Source organism: Phocoena phocoena, chromosome 9, assembly GCF_963924675.1.
Source record: "Phocoena phocoena chromosome 9, mPhoPho1.1, whole genome shotgun sequence".
NCBI lineage: Eukaryota > Metazoa > Chordata > Mammalia > Artiodactyla > Phocoenidae > Phocoena > Phocoena phocoena.
The window spans coordinates 88,451,569-88,475,370 of NC_089227.1; the positions used below are offsets into that span (position 1 = coordinate 88,451,569).

The 23,802-nt window shown below is 35.5% G+C and overlaps 1 protein-coding gene across 10 annotated transcripts in view; it reads right to left on the reverse strand.

The window, feature by feature from the left end:
• CNOT4 (CCR4-NOT transcription complex subunit 4) overlaps nucleotides 1–23,802 on the reverse strand; it is a 141,890-nt gene that overhangs the window by 18,567 nt on the left and 99,521 nt on the right. For 8 of the 10 annotated variants that reach the window (XM_065883348.1, XM_065883349.1, XM_065883347.1 and 5 more), the window contains 3 exons: nucleotides 16,809–16,866; nucleotides 13,970–14,219; nucleotides 12,574–13,074 (listed from right to left, as the gene is read on the reverse strand). In XM_065883348.1, the coding sequence (XP_065739420.1) occupies nucleotides 12,574–13,074; nucleotides 13,970–14,219; nucleotides 16,809–16,866 (809 nt within the window). Of the gene's footprint in view, nucleotides 1–7,509; nucleotides 7,611–12,573; nucleotides 13,075–13,969; nucleotides 14,220–16,808; nucleotides 16,867–23,802 lie in introns of those variants that run through there. The other 2 variants (XM_065883352.1, XM_065883351.1) reach the window with 1 other exon arrangement.

Consider the following 23,802-nt stretch of genomic DNA (forward strand, 5'->3'; position numbering starts at 1 on the left):
CCAAACTGGAGCTGGAACAACAAAACTGTTCTAAGCACAGTATGTTCTTAGGGGTTGGGTTGGAGCTTCCAGGAACCTCAAAAATAACCATAAAATGTGAGGCAGGCTAAGAACAAAGTCAAGTCAATAGTGCCTTATGAAGGCTGGTGTGAAGGAAGCTGGAGTAAATAGATTGGCTCTCAAGTACAATAATTACCAGCTGGTTCATGGAACTTCTAGGTACTTCTGTCCAATTCTCAAGCAGCTTATATTACTTAAGCTTGCCTTCAATTCTAGGTACCTGATAGGTATAAACTAGATTTTTATATAACTCAAACCCAGGGTATACTCCCCAAAGCACCAGAACAGAGTAGATACACCTTAATTAATCTTGAATTCCCAAGAGTGATTTTTTTAGAAAAAGCTCCTGGTTAAAGAAGCTGTGGTATAATATGCCTAGCAATACAAGGTCGCTAAGACTAATAAATCACAGGGCAGTAAGGAGATCCAAGGAGCAGCGGCTTCTCAATCCATCAACATGGTTCCACAAACTTAGCATTCTTAAGCAATAACTTGTACTTTGAAGCATTATCATTTTTAAATGTCACAGGTGATATCTTAGCTGACATATACGGAACAAGTCCAGTGAGTTTAAAAATATTTTAGTAGGACTTCAGGCAGGATTTTAATTTAGTCAGGAAATTAAGGATGCTTTCAAACTAGGCATGTTTGCTATTAATTGAATGAGAAAAAATATATATTATATATTTATATCTTCATCTCTGAGTTCAATAACTTGTAGGTTTGTGTCTATTTACAAAGCACATTCTCTTTTGGGGAAAGTTGTCAAAATATTTTTATAACCTGTTATAATAAAATTCTTAAGTTCTCTCTACTTTCACCAATCTACTGCTTTTAATACCAACTTGTCATATAATTAAAGCAGAATGACCTAGTCCAACTAAGAAGAGATGCTTTCCCTATGTAGGTGGAAAGCTGATTCTTTCCAGTTTGCATTTAAGCTTCGGAGAAACTAGTTCACACCTGTAATATGGGCTCCTCAAGCTAGCAGACTCATCATATGGCACACCTACCCCCTCTGTCTAAACCTTTCATGTCATAAGTAACACACTCACTGGGCATACGTACACCTGTCCAATCTCATCTCTGGCTTTTCCCAGGCATTCCCTTGCACTCTACGTTCACATCCTCTTACTGTGCTTTGAGGAAGCAATGTTTACTCCACTGTGGGACGTTTTCCTTTGAATCACCTTCAACTTACAGGAAACGTGATCCAGGTTCCCCCAGGCAATACCATGCTTTCTGCAATTCTCTCTCACACAGTCTGACTTCCTACTCTCAAAAAAGGACTGGAGGGAAAGCAGGGAGAGAAAAGACCACAGGGGTAACGAAAGCTTGCCTTCTTTCCAACCTCTAGCCCTAATGTTAGACATCTATCTACCATCCTTTCTCTGGTTCTCACTCATCATTTAGCACTGAGTGGTTATCATACTGACCACAGTCTCCTAATTTGTCCTTCCCTTAACAATACTATGCCTGTTCTTTGTCCTCATCAAAACCTAAAATCAGTGAACTCCCTTCAACACACTCACACCACTGGATATTTCCTGCCTTACTGGACTCTTCCTGATCACAAGGTTATATCAGTTTTGTCTTCTTAAATATCTTTGTGTCCTTTCCTTCTTCACCCTCTAACCAAACTCTCATATTTGCTTTGTCCACTCCTGATGCTTTGTGTTGAATCGCTGGAACATACAAAACCATATATATCTGGACACTAAAATTTTAAATTTGATTCTTATCTTGACTCAGCAATTCTTTATTTATTTATTTATTTATTTGGCTGCATTGGGTCTTAGTCGCAGCATGTGGGAATCTTTAGTTGCAGCATGTGGGAATCTTTAGTTGCAGCATGTGGGATCTAGTTCCCTGACCAGGGAATGAACCCGGGCCCCCCGCATTAGGAGTGCAGAGCCTTAGCCACTGGACCACCAGGGAAGTCCCAGCAATTCTTAAGTTTCTTTCCGATGCACTTCTAGGCTTATTCTCACAGACTTATTTACTTTCTTTCTTTCTTTTTTTTTAATAGGTTCCCAACTCCACTCTTTCACCCCCATTTTCTCACACAATATGCATTCAATAATTACTGATATGAGCACCTTCATCTATTCTCATTTTCTCTAATCTCACATTCTCTCTGCTAGATTTTCTGATTGTTTTTACAAATAGCAAAAGAAGATATATCCCATCTCTTTTAAGTCAAACCCATAACCTAACTCCGTCTCAGGAGTTTATCTCCTCCCAGCACCTACAGAAATGTGTTACTCTACTGGTTAGCCTATCTTCTCTTCCGCACTGTCTAGGGTGTCCTCTCAATTGACTCTATATGCTCTGCCTTTAAATACTTAGCTATTTCCCTTATCTTAAAGCAATGCCTTCTAAGATCTACCACCCATCTAATTAGCATCTTGTTTTTCTCTTCCCCTTTGTTGCCAAAGGCCTTCAGTCAATGACTGCTGTATCCATATCCTTGACATTTCCTCATGAATCCTAGAAATCTGCTTTCCATCTGTATCTTTTTATGAAAGTAACATCTTTTTTTTTTTTTTTTTTGCGGTACGCGGGCCCCTCACTGCTGTGGCCTCTCCCGTTGCGGAGCACAAGCTCCGGACGCACAGGCTCAGCGGCCATGGCTCACGGGCCCAGCCGCTCCGCGGCATGTGGGATCTTCCCAGACCAGGGCACGAACCCGTGTCCCCTGCATTGGCAGGCGGACTCTCAACCACTGCGCCACCAGGGAAGCCCCTGAAAGTAACATTTTTAAAGGTCATTAGAGACTTGGCCAAACCCAAAGCCCGTTTCCTAGATCTCATTCTTTCTGACTTCTAATTCATAATTTCTTCTCCAATCCTACTAGTTATTACTATTCCAGCCCAGGCCATCTTATTTGCAATGACATACTGGAATTGCTTTCTAACTGGTCCTAATTTCAAGCAAATGTATTACAGAATTAATCTTCTTAAAATGCTACAATCAAGTTACATCTTTGCCAAAGAACGTGTAGTTCTCTAACACTGACCACATCCACATCAAGACTAAACTATTGGGCTTCCCTGGTGGCGCAGTGGTTGAGAGTCTGCCTGCCGATGCAGGGGACACGGGTTCGTGCCCCGGTCCGGGAAGATCCCACATGCCGCGGAGCGGCTGAGCCCGTGAGTCATGGCCCCTGAGCCTGCGCGTCCAGAGCCTGCACGTCCGGAGCCTGTGCTCCGCAACGGGAGAGGCCACAACAGTGAGATATTCTTCCTAGTTTTCAAGGCTTTTGCACACTTATCCCACCTTCCTATATGACCTGTAATACCTCAGACGAGTCCATCTCCTTACTATCCTTCCCTCCTGACCCTTAGCAGACCACGCTAATCTCCATTCCCGATTCTTTGTTCAATATGTTGCCTTTACTGTATTTTCCACTTCCATCATTTAATTTCAAGCCATCCTTCAAAAGCAAAAGGCCCCACACTTTTTATGAAGGTTTTCCCTGAATCTGCTCATAGTAACTTCTCTAACTCCTATTTTTACTTTTGTATCAGCAAAGTATCTGATTAGCTCACTAAACATTTCATGTGTGAATACCTGTATATACTACTACCATTTATTCAGCACAAGGAGACAATGTAGTAGATATTCAAATAAAAAGACTGAGAGAAGAGACATAGATAGCACTAATGGCAGAAGGACTAGCTTGAAACCAGGTAATTGACTTGGTTATATTTTGTAGAAAAAGACATATATATCATCATTTTGTGATATTACCTCTTTAAAAGAAAAAAACATTTTTAAGTTATTGTGCTCTCAATTGTATGATATACATCTCTTAAGCAAATATGGGAAAGCTTCATGCTCAAATAAACAAAAGAATCTAAAACCTTACAACTCAATATAGGATAAAATGTCCCCCCGTTTTTATATATGCATAAATAACATGGTGGTCTTCATTTCGTAAGATTTCAATGCACCTGTAATTCGTTCCTTTCTCTTGGCTTTCTGAGGTAAGGCCTCTGTGGGAGTAGCTCCCTATGTACCTGTATCACAGCAGAGGAGAGCTCTGTCAGTCTTGAAGGTGCTTGGAATACTGTACAAGTAGGAGCCATGTCAGTAAAAATGTGCACACAATGCATTAAAGTTTTCTTTTTTTTTTTTTTTTTTGCTGTACGCGGGCCTCTCACTGTTGTGGCCTCTCCCGTTGTGGAGCACAGGCTCTGGACGCGCAGGCTCAGCGGCCATGGCGCACGGGCCTAGCCGCTCCACGGCATGTGGGATCTTCCCAGACCAGGCCACGAACCCGTGTCCCCTGCATCGGCAGGCAGACTCTCAACCACTGCGCCACCAGGGAAGCCCTAAAGTTTTCTTTAAAAGAACATATATAGAGGAAGCTGTACTTAATCGCCACAACACTAAGAGTAAGACATGAGCACACACACGACTGAGAAATACTTAAATTAGAATAATGAATGTATGTCTCTCCCGTTAAAATTTTTTTCACTCTCTCCAAATTATCATATATTTTAAAATTTCAAATATCAGTATTCAATACCCTTTGTTGCCACTGTCAGAGCAATGAATAATGAAATGAGTCTGGACTGCTCTGGCTGTTCCTGTGGTTAAAATATATCAAGAGCTGACCCTATAGAAATAATTGAAATAAAACTGTCACTAGACTGTTATCCTTGATAATAGGATCTATACTTTATTCAGCCTTGTATCCCTCAAGATCTAGCTCAAGTCACTACAAAGAATAGGCACTCAAATATTAATGCTTCGTTGAAATAAGAGGAGAGTATACAAAAGCACCACCTGTAAAAACAAAATGCAACAGCAGAATGAAAAGGAAAGTATTATTAATCAGAAAATATTTTCTAATGGAATCTTTAAGAAATTAAAAAGAGGCACTTGACATTCATCATAAGATCAAAATCATTCAACCCAGGTCTATATCCTACACACTGGCACTAAGAACTGCTGCCCTGAAATGTTTTTTTAAAAGTTAAGGATATAAAAGCATATAAAGTTTCCCTTGTGTATGACAGATCAATCAGGAAGGAATTTATCAAAAACTAATTTGAAGTTTTTAGAATTTTTCATTCTTTACCGTCATTTGGTTTCATCAATTTACTTGCTAAGTGAAGCAGTACTTTCTTTCACATGTTGTGTAACTTTTTCTGTGTTTTAGTATAATTAATTCTGACTGATTTTAAGACTTCACTTTTTAAAACCATAATATATATATTAAGTAAGCAAAACAGCGAAGCTTACTTGTTTAGGCTCACAAAGTCTTGGAATTACAGTTAGTTAAATGATAATCTTTAGCTAGTATATGTGAAAATATCTAAGTTGAAGCCTAATTACCCAAGAAAGCATTTTTCCCATTATGGTGTGTATGTGGAAAGTGGGGGTGGGGGCAGAAGGGGAAGCAGGCAGAAAGACAGTCCTGGGCTCTAGCAAGTCTGGTAAACTACCTGACAGTTTTATGGCAATGGCCAGGAATGAGAAAGGATAGAGAAAGCTACCACAGGAAAAAAGCCTTGTTTAACAAGTATATCTCTCAAAACAGTAAGTAAATGGAAGCTAACCACCTCATGTTTTTGTAAGAAGATCTGAGTGATGAAAGGCTTGCACTGAAGGCTGGAGAAAACTATGCGCTAGTAAGCCCTATTACAGGGAGCCCAAGTTTGTTCACAAAGCCAAGGAGCCTCAGCACCACAGGAGACATTAAGTGGATGTCTTGGCCTCTCACAGCAAAAATGAAACCATAATCAACACATACTAAAAGACTTCATATTCAACACATGCTAAAAGGCTAACAAATCTACAATATTTTATTTGTATTTTCTAAATTTCTCATAACGCTGTCTTAAAGTCACTTCTAGATAGAAGTTAGAGATTATCATTTATGCAGAATTTTACAAAAATAATTAAAATGGCTAGATAATTAGTTGTTTCTACACCCTCAGCTAACCAAATTGAAGGATATCTAAGAATAGATTTTAGTTTACCCACTATACCTCAGGACAAACCCATTTAACTTGTGTATTATATCTAATAGAAAGTTATTAGACTTTACATAGAGAGGGAACCCTGAAAACTCCAACTCCAACATGATATTAAGTATCACTCCTAGTAAGGTATTTCATTATTATTATTATTTTAAATCTCTAGGCTTCCTTTTTTGGTATTCATGCTACTCTTTTAATATTTTTTTTAAATTAAGGCGTATGTTTTATATCACAATTTTTTTTTTAAATCTCAAGAGGAGATCTGACTTTCCCCTTTTTTCCCAGATGCTTAATTTAGGCAGAACATAGTCATGTTTTCTGAACCAGCTTTTGTCTAATGCTTAGAACTGAATTCAGTTTATTTTCTTTCATTATCAGCGTTAGAACTATTTCAAGAAATTGTCTATTATCCAAAAACATCACTTCAACATTATATCCTAATAAAGTACACCACTATTCTCTGTGATTAACTAAAATTACCTATGACAACTTACGTGGCCTAATTTTAGAGGATCCCCAATCTCTTCTCTTCCACCTTAGTCTCATTCTGGTCAGGTACTTGTAATATAGTTTTATTATCACACTTCAATTGTGAAACAATGAAATTTCCAAACAAATATCCCACAGAACTACCGTTTTTCCAATAAAAATGTTACACTACTATGGTTGCTTCTCACATACAATATTTACCCCATATTCAAGTTTCTGATAAATCAACTGTAAGTTGAAATTCTGTTTCTGAGGCAATTTCCCGGTATACTAGGCAGTGCATTAGAAAAGAGATTATATTGCATTTAGTCTATAATAATTATCTCTTAAGCGTCTCTATATAATTAACAACCATTCAAAAAGAAAGTGCAAATGTGCAAATCAGAGAGAACAAAGACAGTTTCTAAACATGTAATGCATAATATAGGATAAATCCATACAACTACAAACAATTGCTGACAACATTCTTCTGAGCATTAAATGACACCACCAATTTTGTTTTATATGTATTCTTTCTTCTCAAGTATTCAAAGAATGCAAGACATTATCTTCTTAATTTTCAAATTTTCATGAATATATTAGGATATTACCATTTTTTCACAAATCAGAAAACAAGGAACTACCATTATCTTTGAATATTTTCAATTAATAGAGCCAAAATAACAATTCTAGCTAATCTCATCTGGGATCTTAATTATAGTACTACAAGTTTATTTGTGTGAGTTAAAAAATAGTATCACTCATGAGAAACAATGCCAAAATTATTATGCTAATAAATTGTGTTAAAGGCCTAATGAAGAAATACTTTAGCAACTATGAGGTAACACACTAGTTGTAGGCATGAGGAACGTTTATATTGGCTCTTTTGGGTGTATACATTAAATGCAAAATCAGAAAGGAATCATGCAAAAATCCGGTTGCCCATGCAAGCACCCCAGAGTCTAATCCTCTCCTCTCAGTTCTGTTGTCAGGCCACAGTAGTGTGGAGACTTGTAGGCTGCTGTCCTTGTTGTAATGAATGGGAAGAGGCTGACAGTGGCATGGTCGAAACCTTCACCTCTTCTTCCCCTGTGGAAAAGTCAGTCATGGTCTAGTTATGGGTGACTAGATTTGTTAACAGTCCCTTTAAAAATGACTTCAATATTTGGAATACTGATACATATATAAAATACATGCGTAATGGCTGGAATGCGGGTGTGAAACAAGACATGAATTTTAAAATATAAACTTATCAAGTACCTAGAAAATAGTTATACTCCAATCACACCCTTAAATTTAACACTGTCAGATTTAAGAACAAATATAATAGATTTAGAATTATAAATATACAAAAAGAAAAAAAAAAAGAGACCAGGAAAGCCATTCTTTTCCAAGCCAATTGGACCCCTTATATATTTAGACACTCCTAATAGTAAGCAGTATTTTGTGAAAAAATTAAAACTAAATTCACAGAAGTGAAAATGTGATTTTTTAAAAGGGAAAAATGACAAATCCATGTTTTAAAAGCAGTAATTATGTTTAGAAAAAAGAAATAAAAAGATGTAAATATTAATTTGGCAAATTACCATACAGCATCTGAAAATTCAATGTGCACTTTTGAAGTAATCAGCAAATAGTAAAATGCTAACAATACAATGATCCAATTGACTGAAAGTGAGATGACTACTTCTAGGTCAGAGAACTGTACATGAAATGAGATCAGTTCTCCCAATTATAATTGATAATGACTACAAGTGACTTGTTTCACACGTGACTCAAAATTCAATCAAGTCACTGTTAAAACAGTTAATTCAGAAACTAAGAATTTTTTTTAATGCCCTCTCTTAAGTAAAATTCAAATGAACAAAAACACGAACAAAAATCTAATCCTAAACAGTTTCAAATATTTTTCTAGGTATATTCCGAAACAACAATGTTTACAGACTTAGACTATTATTTGTCTTCCAGATAATTTTTAGCATTATGGAATAAAAACATCTTGGCAGGGAGTCCTTTGAAAAACAAATCTGCAAAGTTACACTTGGAAAGACAGCTTAACTGATAACATGAAGACAAAGACTTTCAGTCTTTAGAACAGGTTATTTCATAGTGTTTCAGTAAATTGGCAAAGATTCTATAAATCCCAAATACATAGGAAGGAGGCTGTGTAAAGGAAATTTTAGACTAGAGTTCTTGGTGAGAACGTGGTACTTAGAAGAACTAAGCAAGAGATTAATTTTCATCAAGTCAATGAAATTCATTCTATTTTGTAACTACAGGTCATATTCCTGAGATGGGCCAATTGTCTCATGAATAGATACTGTTGATAAAAAGGGACCTCCCAACTGTGTGAGAGCAAAAATTACTTACTATGGGAAGAAAGCCATGTTAAAGTAAATGCCAGTAAGTTTCACTTATGAAAGAGAACATCAATGTTGTAATGAAAAACCATTTTAGTTACTAAATCTGAGATCTGGGTTCTTATCCTAATTCTACTACTAATTGAATGTGTGACTTTTAACAAATTATTTAACCTTTCCAGAACACAGCTTTGTCATTCCTAAAATGAAGGAGTTGAACAAGGTAGGTCAATTTTTAGGACTAGAAAAGTCACTTTTTAAAACAAAAGCACGTGGTTCCAATAATAAAAAAGGTCTGAATGGACTTCACTATTACTGCCCACTGATCCAAGTTTCCCCTCAAGAATATTTATTCCAAAACTCCTTCTAAATTTAGCAAACTGAATATGCAGCCAAGAAAATGCTGCTAAAAAGATTTCACTTAATTAAGGAAATAACTAATTTTAAACACAAAAATGATTTCAATTTGGCAGAGGAAATGGAAACCATGTTTCTGTCAAACCTCTGGCAACTGTCCTTCCCATGACAGGTTTCAGTGTATCAAATTTTAATAATTAACTGAAACAAACCAAAACTTAAAATTTAAATACAAATATATAATAAATATAGACATAGTTTCTGTATGATACACAGAAGACTGACACCTCTGAGTATTTACTCCTAAAGGTCAGGAACCTCATTTTGCTCTACATATCTAAAGAATAAATATACATGCCTTTTCTAGTATTGAATACTGTCTAAGTATATCTTAAAGTGGCAGGCCTCACTAAAACAGTATGTACTCTCCACTATGAAGCACTTGACAGCTACCTGTGTAAGATACCATGATATTCACTGCAGAATACAGAGTTAGGCCTTTTTCAATAGTTCAACTCAAGTACAACTGAGTTACAGCTAGGGGTGGGAGGCAGATATTGCCTACCTATTAAATTGCTTCAAATAATTCACAGTTAAGATGTACACAGTTTTTCATAATTTTACTTTGTCATTTCTAATTGTTACTGAAAATCCTCAATCATCTGGCTACAATTATAAAACTATTCTGTTTTGAGGCTCAGCACATTCAGCTTTCTGAGGTATCTGCCAAATATTTATAAGCCATGGAAGGATTCTATAACTCTTGATAACAATTTAAAATATTTTGGTACATTAAAACTAAAATTTCTCTAGTCGTGAGAGCCTTAAAAGTAATCTAACAATAAGCTTAATCATAAGTCACCATTTAAATACCAAGCTAGTATGCATAGTCAAAAACTGAAAATCTGAAATAACAAACTCTCCCCACCTCCCACAAAATACAACAATGATTCAGAACCTATAGTCGGTGACTTCATTCTTAGAATTTCTGGGAAAAAAATGTATTTTATGCTCTATGGTTGAGTATATGCTAAAAGAAAAGCCCAGCAAGATAGGACCATAATTTAATGCCACATTTTTTTCATAAAGCACCTACTTTAGATGAAGATTTCAAATGACTAACATGAGGACAACTACACTCAAAAATCAGTGATTACTCATCACCCCTGTGGCATCTCCAGAATATATACTGGCTTGAAATATCTGGTTTAAAACTGCTCATTTTGTACTAATGGATAATATGATAACTATTAAATCAGAAGAACAGATAATTTTTGAAGATGGTCATGTAATAAGTCAAATAAAAGTACACAATGAAGACAGCTAAGAACTAGTCCCACAAAGGCACCCTCCTTCCTATCAGATCAAGTCCATACTGTTTTGCCTCACCATCAGAACTCTCCGTCCTCTCATCCATTCTATGTATAAAATATATGAAGGACCGCCTGGTATAGAAGGCAGTTCTAATGCTTCTTAATGTAATGACATACTAAATCCTGCCTCTATGCCTTCATTCAGGAGTTTCCATCAACATAAAAGGTTTTTTCCTTTCCCTCCTGCTAACCCAAATCCAGGATACAGATCAATTCCTATTTCTTCAATGAAGCCTCCCCAACAATTTATAGGCTCCATTGATGTGTTTTGGATTCCAGTATCATATGGTTACCACTTTCATACACAGTCTTATTTTATCTCGTCAACTATACTGTACAGTACCTGGAAATAGTAGCCATATTTTATACTTGTTCTGTATTATCCACATGGCCCAGTTCATTGTTGGGCAAACAGATACCCAAATATTTATAGTATTGGTTTAATATTTTATTGTTAAATGTTTAGAATATTTAGGGGAACTTAAGTTTAACTTTTAGTGTTATAATGTTATGAGATACACTACTAGTAATTTAAATGCCACATTTCTAAATGGTTGAAACAAAGCAAAACAAAACACAATTACGTTCTAATATGCTGTCTACAATGGATGAAAAAAAGAGTACCAGGAACTGAACACTTAGCGTTTCACAAGTGAATATCATGTAGAAGAGGACTGAAAAATGTCACTCTCGATTACCTACTAACTACCATAACAGATGAACAAATAACATGAGTCCCACCAATGTGCAAACCACTACATTAGGTGCTATCATGCTTATATGTAAATTAACTTCACTGTATCAACAGCCACAAACCATACTCTCTTAACCCAACTACTTGTCTTGAAAATGAAATGTTGTTGGTCACAAAGAGAATAGAGCCAAAGAATTTTGATGGATCTCTGTAAATTTATCTATCAACCTTGCTAAAAACAAGAGAACGAACGCTTTGCTGGTAACAGCACATTATTACAATAATGCTGTGCCATGTCATATCACAAAGGCCATGAAGAGGGATAAAAATAAATTTTATAAGTTATGTAACAGAGTGAAGGACTATTCTATTCTACTTGAGAGAATCAGGAGAGAACAAACTCTTTAACCAGTCATATCTAAAGCCCAAATTAAATTTTAAAAAACTATTAATAAGAAAGATTCCTTTAGATATAGAGGTCACTTGATCTAATAAATATCATATGGGACCTTAAAAGCCAAAAGTTCTGAAACCTTCAAGGGTAGCAGTACAAAACCAGAAGTATTCTGGCATCACTTACAGGAACCTAATATTTACCCCAGAAATAAAAACATGACAGACCAAAAGAAAAAATATCTCTCCTTGAACAATTTCTTTTTCACAGAAAGTATACTTATACACATATGTCTGTGAAACACTAATAATGAGAGTTCTCAAATATTAAGTCCTTTATTAACATATAGCACAGTTTTGATGTGTGTGTGTGTGTGTGTGTGTGTGTGTGTGTGTTTGTACGTGTCTATCAGTCAAAATAAGTAAGTTGTCAAAAGGAGTTAAGAGAGTGGCTTTATCCCTCATGCTCTCACTAATTACCATCTCTAAAAAATTTTTTTGAACCAGTTTACTTTTAGAATGTATAATCAGAATTTTTACCATGGTGTTGGACTTTATGGCACCATAATTTCAGAGCCCTTCTTTCTTCTTTGTCTTTTTGCATTTATATGCCATAAGAAAGTCTGGTAACTATTCTATTAAGTAAAATGCTTCCAAGCAATAACTAGGTATAATACTCCACCATCCTTATAAAGCTCACTATTACAAGGCATCCATCCAATTAAAATTTTTTTAGATTATGATAGTTTTTCCCATTGAAATTTCCAAGACTGATGATAAATACTTTCTGTTATTCAAAAGTTCCCTCCCTACCCACCCAACAACCTGAAGGCATGAGTTATTCACAAATTCTCAAAGGCTATAAATGAACCTACCTGCTATAGGGATCCCTCCCAGACCTGTGTTGTGCTGTGGCGGGAGATTCAAGTCCAAGAAATTACTATTTGAGGTGGGATTTGCTGTGTGGTTCAAGTGCATGATGCTATTGCGTGGAAAGGCCATCCAAGGATAGCGGGCTGCCTGGCCTGGAAAACTGAATGAATTATAAACCGCTCGGTGCTGCTGAAATTGAGGGAACCTCTGTGGCAAGACTGAAAAGGTACTATTGAGACTCGAGTTGGCATTTGCAGGTGCAGCAGGATGCAGGAATCCAGAGCCCGGACCTTTGGCGGTTGTAGTGTGTGAAGAGGAGTTCTGAAGAGATGTGGGCGAAAGGGAAGGTTGGTCTTGGACTGACAGTTCCTTTTCAATCAGGTCTGCTAAGGCTTTTCGAGTGACATCAAAGGGATCAAAACCCAAGTCATCCTCTGGTTGTTTAGAAGAACCAAAGCCAAATGCTGCTTGCCAGTCTGTAGAAGACGATACTGGGATTGTTTCTGGTGGGAAAAAGAATGAGTGATGAATTTAAAATATATAGCTCACTTCCACACTAGTGCAACATCATACTATAACACAAAGGCAAATATATGCAAAATCTACATAATTTCTTAGAACATTACGATTGTAAAATTACAAAAGGCCTCAGATATTTCTAGCAATGATTTCATCCATAAGTTACTAACTTCAAAAACTGAACGATATAGACTGATTTTGCTGATCAAAGAAAACAAAGTACTACTTGAAACCCAAATTATACTCTCAACTATTCATCATCAAAACCCAAAGTAAGTCATTTAAATGAAATAAAGTAATAAATATAATAGAATTCAATTAGTAAAGTTTATTTTTGAAATGTATTTATCAAAGATGAAGTATAAGTTTGAATATATGCTTTACATACTCCTACTATAACTTAATGAAAAAAGTATCCATTTAATCTGTATATTTTTAAATTGTCTTAAAAAATTGTCTTGATTTTGTGTTATCCTTCACATTAATGAGAACTTACAATGAATGAAATTGGAAATGTCTCAAAATGTAACTTTAAAAATTAACTAACATACTTCTTTGTCAGCTGGGGAAACATTTTAAAAAATATAACTACACAAACATAAATCTAATTAAAAATTGTAAGCCCTTAATACTTCCTAGAGGAATAAGCATTCGATTATTGGAAAAATGATCTAACCCTTGATTTTTGGAGAAGTTTGTCTGTTAACATGGTAAGTTCTAGGTCACAGAACTACTTACCTAACCATCCAATTCCTTGCCATTTAAAAGTTTACATTTTTATGAAAAAGGGAGTGGACAAAAAAGGGATAAAAACACATCCAGCAAAGGTCTCATTTTAGTCTGAGTATAATTACTAACACACATAGTATTGTTATATACCTGATGTGAAGAGGCTCTGTGGTTCTGGTGCTGTAGGCCAGTCACTGGATGCCTGTGGGGAACTGGGGAAAGGAGGAAGCCCACTTGGGATAGGGTTGGGATGGCGAAAATTGTCTGAGAATAATGACTGTGACTCAGTTACTGCCCCTTCAAAAGGAGACCGTGCACTGTGATTGGATGAACTGATGGGGATGACTGGATTGGATTTTGATAAACCAGGTGGTGGTGAAGGTGTATCACTGTTAGATATCTAAATAAAATGGAAAAAGAAAAGAATAATCAATATAAGTTTATACAATGTAATAAGCCATAGTTTAAAAGGCTTGCAATGAAAGGTATTAGAATAGTGATTTTCAAAAACTGGGGTACTTAAAGACTTTTTTATGAGAGCATAAATTTTCAAAAAACTCCATCAACTTACATATGTACTCTTTTATAAAACTGACCCTCCTGAAAAGACACAGCCAGTATCCTCTCCTTTTACAACCTAATTTCTCTTACTTTACAAAGACAATACTATTTCTCACTCTCTGGGATCTAACTATAGTATTTTGCCCAAGTGTGAAAACTTTCTGGGAGCCAAACAAAACTTTATTAGAAATATTAAGATAAGTGATGACACAGTGACTGACTCTAATGACTAGATTCTTTGGCAAACTAGATGATTCCCAATACTTCAGTTTTAAACAAAATGGAAAGAAGATCTAATCAAGCTATTTCCAAAAGCATCATTAAAAATAGTTTTTATAAGAAATCTTAATATGATTCTTAGGTATTTAATTCACAAGGAGTTCAAAAATTTGAGTGATACTGATATAATAACTCTTTCTTCCACCTACTTATTTATATGAACAAGATGTCTCAGCACCTGTATTTAGAAAAATGAAAACATGGCTAGATTGCTGCTGAAACATCTCCTTGTACCAATAGGTAATATTCATCCATGCATACAAAAAAACTAATTTTAAAATGCCCTATCCACTTCATTAAGAGGTAAATTTCCAATACAATTTTAGTGTTTATGTTTAATGATTAATATTTTAATCAAAATCTATACTTATATATATATTGCTTTGATCAAATCAATACTACAAATAAATTCAGAAGAAAGAAGTTTGGCATTGTGTCAGCAAAATATTTTTATTTCCAATTCAAAATTTATATGTCTACTTTTATTTGAGAGAATGCCTATCAAGCATAAACTATATATATATATTTTTTTTAATTTAATTTAATTTCTTTTTGGCTGTGTTGTGTCTTCGTTGCTGTGCATGGACTTTCTCTAGTTGCGGTGAGCAGGGACTACTCTTCGTTGCAGTGCACGGGCTTCTCATTGCAGTGGCTTCTCTTGTTGCGGAGCACGGGCTCTAGGCACATGGGCTTCAGTAGTTGCAGCACGCGGGCTCAGTAGTTGTGGCTTGCAGACCCTAGAGCGCAGGCTCAGTAGTTGTGGCTCACGGGCTTAGTTGCTCCGTGGCATGTGGGATCTTCCTGGACCAGGGCTCGAACCCGTGTCCCCTGCATTGGCAGGTGATTCTTAACCAGAGCCACCAGGGAAGTCCCAAGCATAAACTATATTGCATTAAGAAAAAATTCTGTAATGCCAGTGAAAATTAAAAAATGAGTTCAAGTAATGATGTAAAATTTCTGATTGTTAAAGAATAGCCTGTGTAAATGGATGAGGGAGTAACAAAACATTCTGATACTTAAATCTCTCAGATACTTATTAAAACCCAATGTAGCATGTTTATTTAAAAATACCAAAATTTATAATAAGCTGGAAATTACATCCTTTGCAGCTATTTTTAACTTATTATGAAAAAAATTTCATGTTAACTTAAAATATACAAGGGGATATAAAGATTTTCAAATTCTTTCATGGAAACTGTGAACAACAAGTTTAGAAAAACAATGTATTTTAGATCTCTAAGTTTCTCACACTGTGGGGAACTGGCTGTTCTTTACGGAAGAGATTAGAAACTACACTTTTTTTTTTTTTTAAACCAAAGTAAGAGGTGTACAGAAACTTAAGTAGTGAAAAGCTAGCAACTAGACAAGATGATACAAGGCATGCTCTAAAGATCAGGACCTCATTCTGTATCATAGTGGATGCAACTTTGAACTTAACTATTTGGTTCATCATTTCAAAGCCAAAAGTCATTTGAGGGAAGGGGTAAAACTTGGGGTCAAGTTCACCGAGAGAAATAGAAAATTAAAGTTAGTTTGGGATTAGCAGATGCAAACTATTATCTATAGGATGGATAAACAACAAAGTCCTACTGTATAGCACAGGGAACTATATTCAGTATCCTGTGATAAACCACAGTAGAAAATAATATGAAAAAGAATGTATGTATTTATAACTGAGTCACTGTACTGTACAGCAGAAATTAACACAACATTGTAAATCAACTATACTTCAATAAAATTTTAAAAAAAAGAAAAGAAAATTAAAGTTGACAGCAAGGGACAAGGGGAGCATGGGGCAGAGAAACAACTCAAAATCAAGAATGCAGAAGGCATGTTAGTCTGGGACCATTTCACGTAGGGTCAGAAAGACCAAGAATATCAGGGACTCCAAGGACACTAATGTATTGGCACACAGTACAATAACATATGGTCATAATGATAATTCTGAGTCATCAAGAAAGGGTTAAATTATGCTCTATTCTGTGGAGAAAAAGAGGGCTAATACATTTAACAAAGATGTCCACTAAAAGTGTTTTTAAATTGTTTCAATATTTAAAGTATTTTTCACTATCTAGAAAATTCACTCGCATAGAATGTCTTGTTTCAGCAGATGGCAGATAAATGAAGGAATACAGTATCAAAATCTTACCTGCTGGGAATTATCACCATTCCCTATGCTGAGAGAATCGGAAGGTTTGTCAATGGGGCTGTAAATTGGAAAAAATAAAATCAAATCAGAGTACATTTACTCCCCACAACCAAAGCCAGAAAAATAGACATTTTATCATCTTAACATTTATTGAAGCACTCTGATGTAAGACATTAGGTTAGATGCTGGGGACACAAAGAAGTATAAGATAAAATCTCTATCCTTGAGCAATTTACAGTCTAATTAGATTCTCAGAAAACAACGGGTGAAACAATAGCTTATGAAAAAAAAAGTACTGCTTAAAATGGATACTAATCCATTATTTAGTTTTGTGCCCATGATAAACACATTCTCCATTAAAATTCTTGAAATAATACTCACCTATTTTTCTAGGTGCTGAATGGAGGGCGTAAAAGTTACTGAAATGCTATCTACATTTCTTAAAGGCAATACCTTTCTTTAATACTTCAATATCCTAATCATAACCCTAGAGAAGGCATATGTAAGTGTACACACACACACACACGAGACTAACAGAAAGAAACTTTTGTGCAAACTATTGCCTCAAACTAAAACAGTAAAACTTGACTTCCACAAGAGAAAATGCAGTATCACAGTAAAGTAACACAGATTTGCTAACTTCAAGTCCATTTTAACTCATCTGACTTAAAAACAAAAATCTTTATAAACATAGTAACACTGACCTAGCAAGTCATTTCTACAACTAACTTTAACCCAGCACATGAACAAAAGATAAGTATTAGTACCCATACACTAATACTTATTTCTGATACAATATTATAGCAAAAAATTTAAGATTCCAAATTTCTCAAAATTATTTTATTGCCTGGAAACATATACAAAGTCACCTTACAAATAGACAACTTACTGGTACCATATTTAATTGTTCTAGAAAAATTTAACAAGAACCCAACCTGAATACCAAGTGTATCTTCTGCAGAAACACTGCCAGATGCTATTGAATCTGATTGGTAAGTCTGAAATTTACTTGAAGAGCATATTTACTTCTTATTATTCACAGTATATCAATAAATCAATTCATAATATTGTCAAGTGGGTAATACAAATAATTTTAAGATACAGCACTGAGCCCACTTAATTTAGAGGCAGTTGGGGAAACAAAACAGGTACACACCAACAAATATCAGCCAGTGTCAACTATTAAATGAACTGTTTAAACATTAAATGCCATAAATCTTTAGAAGAAAGATAAGCCACCCCAAGTGGGGCAATTAGGAAAAGTCTCCTAGGGAAGTTCAAATTTAACTAGGTCCTTAAAAAGATTTGCACATTGGGAGGAGGAAGGGAAAGGGGGGAAAACGGCATTAAAGGTAGGAAGAGCAAGTGTTTCAAGAATCAAAAGGTCATAGAAAAGGTTGAGAGAAAGGTAAGTAGTTTAGCTAACATATAGGATGATTTTAACAATGGGAGGTAAGGATAGAAAGGTAAGACACCAGAGGCCAATGGAAATTTTTTTGAGCACAGAAATGTTATGTAATAAATAAAGCAGTGTTTTAGAAAGATTAATTTGGTGATACCATGAAGAACAGGCTGGAATATAATTCAGATAATCTGAGATAAACTTGCAATATTTTTAAAAAATTTACTGTGGTAAAATACACTTAATATAAAATTTACCATCTTAACCATTTTTAAGTGTACATTTCAGTGGTATTAAATACACACACCTTGTTGTACAACTATCACCAACATCCACCCGCATAACTCTTAATCTTATGAAAATGAAATTCTATACCCACTAAACAACAACTCCCCATCTTCCCCTCCTTCCAGCATCTACCATATACTTTCTATTTAGATGACTTTGACTATTCTAAATGCCTTGTATATAAGTGGAATCAGAGTATTTGTCTTTTTTGTGACTAGCTTATTCCATAAATAATGTTCTCGAAGTTCATCCATGTTGTAACATACTGCAGAATTTCCTTCCTTCTTAAAACTGAATATTACATTGTATATATGTACCGCATTTTGCTTGTCCATCCATTCATCTGTCCATGAGCACTGAGATTGCTTCTACATTTAAGCTACTGTGAGTAATGGGGCTATGATGTAAGGGTACAAATATCACTTTAATATACTGCTTTCAATTCTTTTACATGTATATAAAGAAGTGGAATTGGTGGATCATATGGTAATTTTACTTTTAATTTTCTGAGGAACTGCCATACTGTCTTCCACTACAGCTGTACCATTATACACTCTCACCAACAGTGCACAAGGACTCCAATATCCGCACATTCTTTCTAACACTTGTTTTCTGCTTTTTTGATAGTGGCTATGCTAACGGGTGGGAGGAGAATGGGTATGAGGAGATGTCTCATTGTAGTTTTGAGCTAGTGATGTTGTGCATCTTTTCATATGCTTATGGGCCATTTACATATCTTCTTTGGAGAGATGTCTATTCAAGTCCTTTGCCCATTTCTGAACTGGGTTATTTGATTTTTTTGTTGTTGAGTTTTAGGCGCTCTCTACATATCCTGGTTAATAATCATTATCAGACATATAATTTGCAAATATTTTTTCCCATTCTGTAGCTTGTGGATAGTGTCTTTCGACTTACAAATATTTTTAAGTTTTCATGAAGTCCAATTTGTCTATTTTTTCTTTTGTGCCTTTGGTGTAATATCCAAGAAATCACTGCCAAATTCAATGTCATGAAGCTTTTGTCCTATACTTTCTCTTAAGGTTTTTTTTTGGGGGGGGGATGTTTTAGGTCTTAAATTTAGGTGCTTGATCCATTTTGAATTAATTTTCGAATACAGTGTTAGGTAAGGATCCAACTTCATTCTTCTGCATGTAGATACCCAGTTTTCCCAGCATCATCTGTTGAAAAGACTGTCCTTTCCCCAGTAGTCTGGCCTTGGTACCCTTGTCAAGTCATTTGGCCATATTTGTGAGTTAATATTTATGGGCTGTCTATTTCACTGGTCTATACGTCTATCTTTATGTAGATCCCACACTATTTTGATTACTGCAGCTTTGTATAAGTTTTGAAATCAGGGAGTGTGGGTCCTCCAGTTTTATTCTTCTTGTTCAAGATTATATTGGCTATTTGGAGTCTTCTGAGATTCTATATGAATTTTAGGATGGATTTTTTACCTGCAAAAAATGTCACTGGGATTTCTGACATGATTGGGATTGAAGCTGTAGATTGCTTTGGGTAGAATTGACTTTTTAATATTAAGTATTCCAATCCATGAACATGAGATGTTGTTTTCATTTATTTATGTGGCTTTTTAAATTTCTTTCAGCAATGTTTCATAGTTTTCTTCTATAAGTCTTTCACTTCCTTGGTTATTTTGATTATTCTTTTGATCCTACTGTGAATGAAATTGCTTTTGTAATTTCTTTTCAGATTGTCCACTGTTCATGTATAGAAATGCAAATGATTTTTGTGTGTTGACTCTGTATCTTGCTACACTGTTGAATTCACTTATTAGTTCTAACAGGTGTGTGTGTGTGTGTGTGTGTGTGTGTGTGTGTGTATGATCTCTAGGATTTTCTACATATAAAACCATACCATCTGCAAAAAGAGATAATTTTACTTATTCTTTTTTTTTTTTTTTTTTTTTTTTTTTTTTACTGTACGCAGGCCTCACTGTTGTGGCCTCTCCCGTTGCGGAGCGCAGGCTCAGCGGCCATGGCTCACGGGCCCAGCCGCTCCGCGGCATGTGGGATCTTCCCGGACCGGGGCACAAACCCGTGTCCCCTGCATCGGCAGGCGGACTCTCAACCACTGTGCCACCAGAGAAGTCCAATTTTACTTATTCTTTTCCAATTTAAATGCCTCTTCTTTTTCTTGGCTAATTGCTATGGCTAGAAAATACAATACTGTGTTGAACAGAAGTAGTGAAAGCAGGCATCCCTACCTTGTTCCTCACCTCAGAGGAGAAGCTTTCAGTCCTTCCACCATTGAAAAACCACTGTGGTTTTTCATATATGGCTCTTACTATGCTGAAGTAGCTTCCTTCTGTTCCTAAGTTAATTGTTTTTGTCATGAAAGAGTGTTTAATTTTGTCAAATGCTTTTTCTGCATCTATTGAGAGGATCCTGTGGTTTTTATGCTACATTCTGTTGATGTGGCATATTGAACTGCTCAAGTTTCACACGTTAGACCATCCTTGCGTTCTAGGAATAAACCACACTTGGTCTTGGTGCATAATCCTTTTAATGTGCTGAATTCTGTATGCTCATGTTCTGTTAAAGATATATGCATCAACGTTCATTAGGGGTTCAAAGTTTGCTTTTCTTACAGTGTCTTTGTCTGGCTTCCGTTATCAGGGAATGTTGGCCTCAAAGAATGAGTTAGGAATCATTCCCTTCTCTTCAATTTTTGGGAAAAACTTGAGAAGGATTGGTATTAGTTCTCCTTTAAATATTTGGTAGAATTCACCAGTGGAGCCATTAGATCCAGGACCTTTCTTTGTTGGGAGATATTTGATTACTAATTCAATCTCCTAACTGGTTATACATTTATTCATGTATTTTATTTCTTTGTAACATAGTCTTGGTAGGTTTTATGTTTCTGGGAATCTGTCTCTTTCATCTAGGTGATCCAATTTGTTGGCATAAAACTGTTCACAGTACGCTCTTATAATCCTTTTTATTTTTTGTAGAATCTGTAATGTTCCCCCTTTAATTTCTTATATTAGTAATTTGAGCTGTCTCTTTTTTTTTTCTTAGTTCACCTAGCTAAAGCTTTGTCAGTTTTGTTGATATTTTTGAAGAACCAACTTTCGGTTTCATTGATTTTCTCTACTGTTTTTCTATTCTCTATTTCATTTATCTCTGCTCGAATCTTTATTATTTCCTTGCTTCTGCTTGCTTTGGGCTTATTTGTTCTTTTTCTAGCTCCTTAAATTGTGAGGTTAGATTGTTGACTTGGGATCTTTCTTATTTTTTTAAATGTAATAATAGCACTTATAGCTATAAATTTCCCCCTTAGCACCACTTTTGCTGCTTCCCAGAAGTTTTGGTATGTTGTGCTTTCATTTTCATTCATTTAAGTATTTTCTAATTTCCTTGTCATTTCTTCTTTGTTTGACCCATTAGTTGTTTAAAAGTGTTGTTTAATTTCCACAATTTTCTAGATTTCCTTTTGTTAATGATTTCTAATTTCATCCTATTGTGGTCAGAAAAGATACTTGGTATGTTTATCTTTTTAAATCTACTGAATCTTAATTTGTGGCCTAACATATGGTCTATCCTGGAAAGTGTCCCACGTGCGCTTGAGAAGAATGTGTATTCTGTTGTTGGGTACAGTGTTCTGTATATGTCTGTTAGATCTAGTTAGTTTGTATTGTTTAAATCCTCTCCTTATGCTTTGTCTGATTGTTCTATCCATCATTGTGAGTGGGATACTGAAGTCTCCAGCTATGACTGCAGAACAATTTCTCCCTTCAATTCTGTCAGTTTTTCCTTCATGTATTTTGGTGGTCATTGGGTATGTAAATGTTTATCACTGTCCTATCTTCTTGCTGTAATGAAACTTTTCTTAATGTATAATGTCCTTCTTTGTCTCATATAATCCTGTTTTATTTAAAGTCCATGACGTCTGATATTAGTATAGCCACCCCTGATCTTTTTTGGTTCCTATTTGCACGGAATTATCTTTTCCCATCCTTTCACTTTCAACCTGTTTGTGTTCTGGGGTCTAATGTGAGTCTCTTGTAGACAGCATATAGCTGGATAGTGTATTTTTATCCATTCTGCCAATCTCTGTCTTTTGATTGGAGAACTGAACCCATTTACATTTAACATAACTAGTGATATGGAGTTATTATGTCATCATGCTATTTGTTTTCTATATGCCTTATAGCTTCCTCCACACTCATTTCTTTTATGTTTGATTTTTCTGTAGTGAAATGTTTAAATTCCTTACTCATTTCCTTTTGTGTATATTCTAGAGCTCCTTTCTTTGTGGTTAGCATGGGAAATACATTTAATATTCTGAAGTCACAACAGTCTACCTTAAATTTATACTAACTTAAGTTTCATAATATACAAAATTTCTGCTCTTTTACAGTTTCATCCCTATCCCTTTTGGTTACTGATGTCACAAAATTACACCTTCATACATTGTGTGCCCCCAATAATTCTTTTAAATGCAATTTCTTAAATTATGTAGAAAACAAGATTTGAAGTCACAAACCAAAGTTTCAGTAATACCAGCTTTTACACTAAAGTACTGGACCTTAAATGTACTAACCTCAAGTCATAAAGAAAGAAAAAAGTATAGTGACAAACCATTGTTATAATAACACTAGCTTTCATAACAGCTCACTTATTTACTTTTATTGAGATCTTTATTTCTCCATACAGCTTTGGGTTACCATCCAGTGTCCTTTCATTTCATCTTGCAAGACTCCTTGAGCATTTCTTGCAGGGCAGATCTAGAGGTCCTGAACTCCCTCAGCTTTTGTTTATTTGGGAATGTCTTAATTTCTCCCTCACTCTTTGAGGACAGTTTTGCTGTACAGAAGATGCTTGGCTGGTGTATATATGTATTTTTTTCCTTTTAGCACTCTGAGTCTATTAGCCCACTGCCTTCGGGCCTCCAAAGTTTCTAATGAGAAATCTGCTGATAATCTTACTGAAGATCCCCTTCTATGTGATGATTTTCTTCTGCTGCTTGCAAGATTCTCTCCTTTGTCCTGATTATCATGTCTCAGTGTCTCACTGTGGATCTCTGAATTCACCTTAATTAGAATTTGTTAAGCTTCTTGGATGTTTATATTTAGCAAATTGGGGAGGTTTTCAGTCATTATCTCTTCAAATATTCTCTCTGCATCTTTCTCTCTCTCATCTCCCTGGAACTCCAGTAATGCATCTGCTGGTCCACTTGGAGTCCTACAGGTCCCTTAGGCTCTGCTGACCTTTCCTCAATCTTTGTGTGTGTGTGTGTGTGTGTGTGTGTGTGTGTGTTCCTCAGACTAGATAATTTCCATCA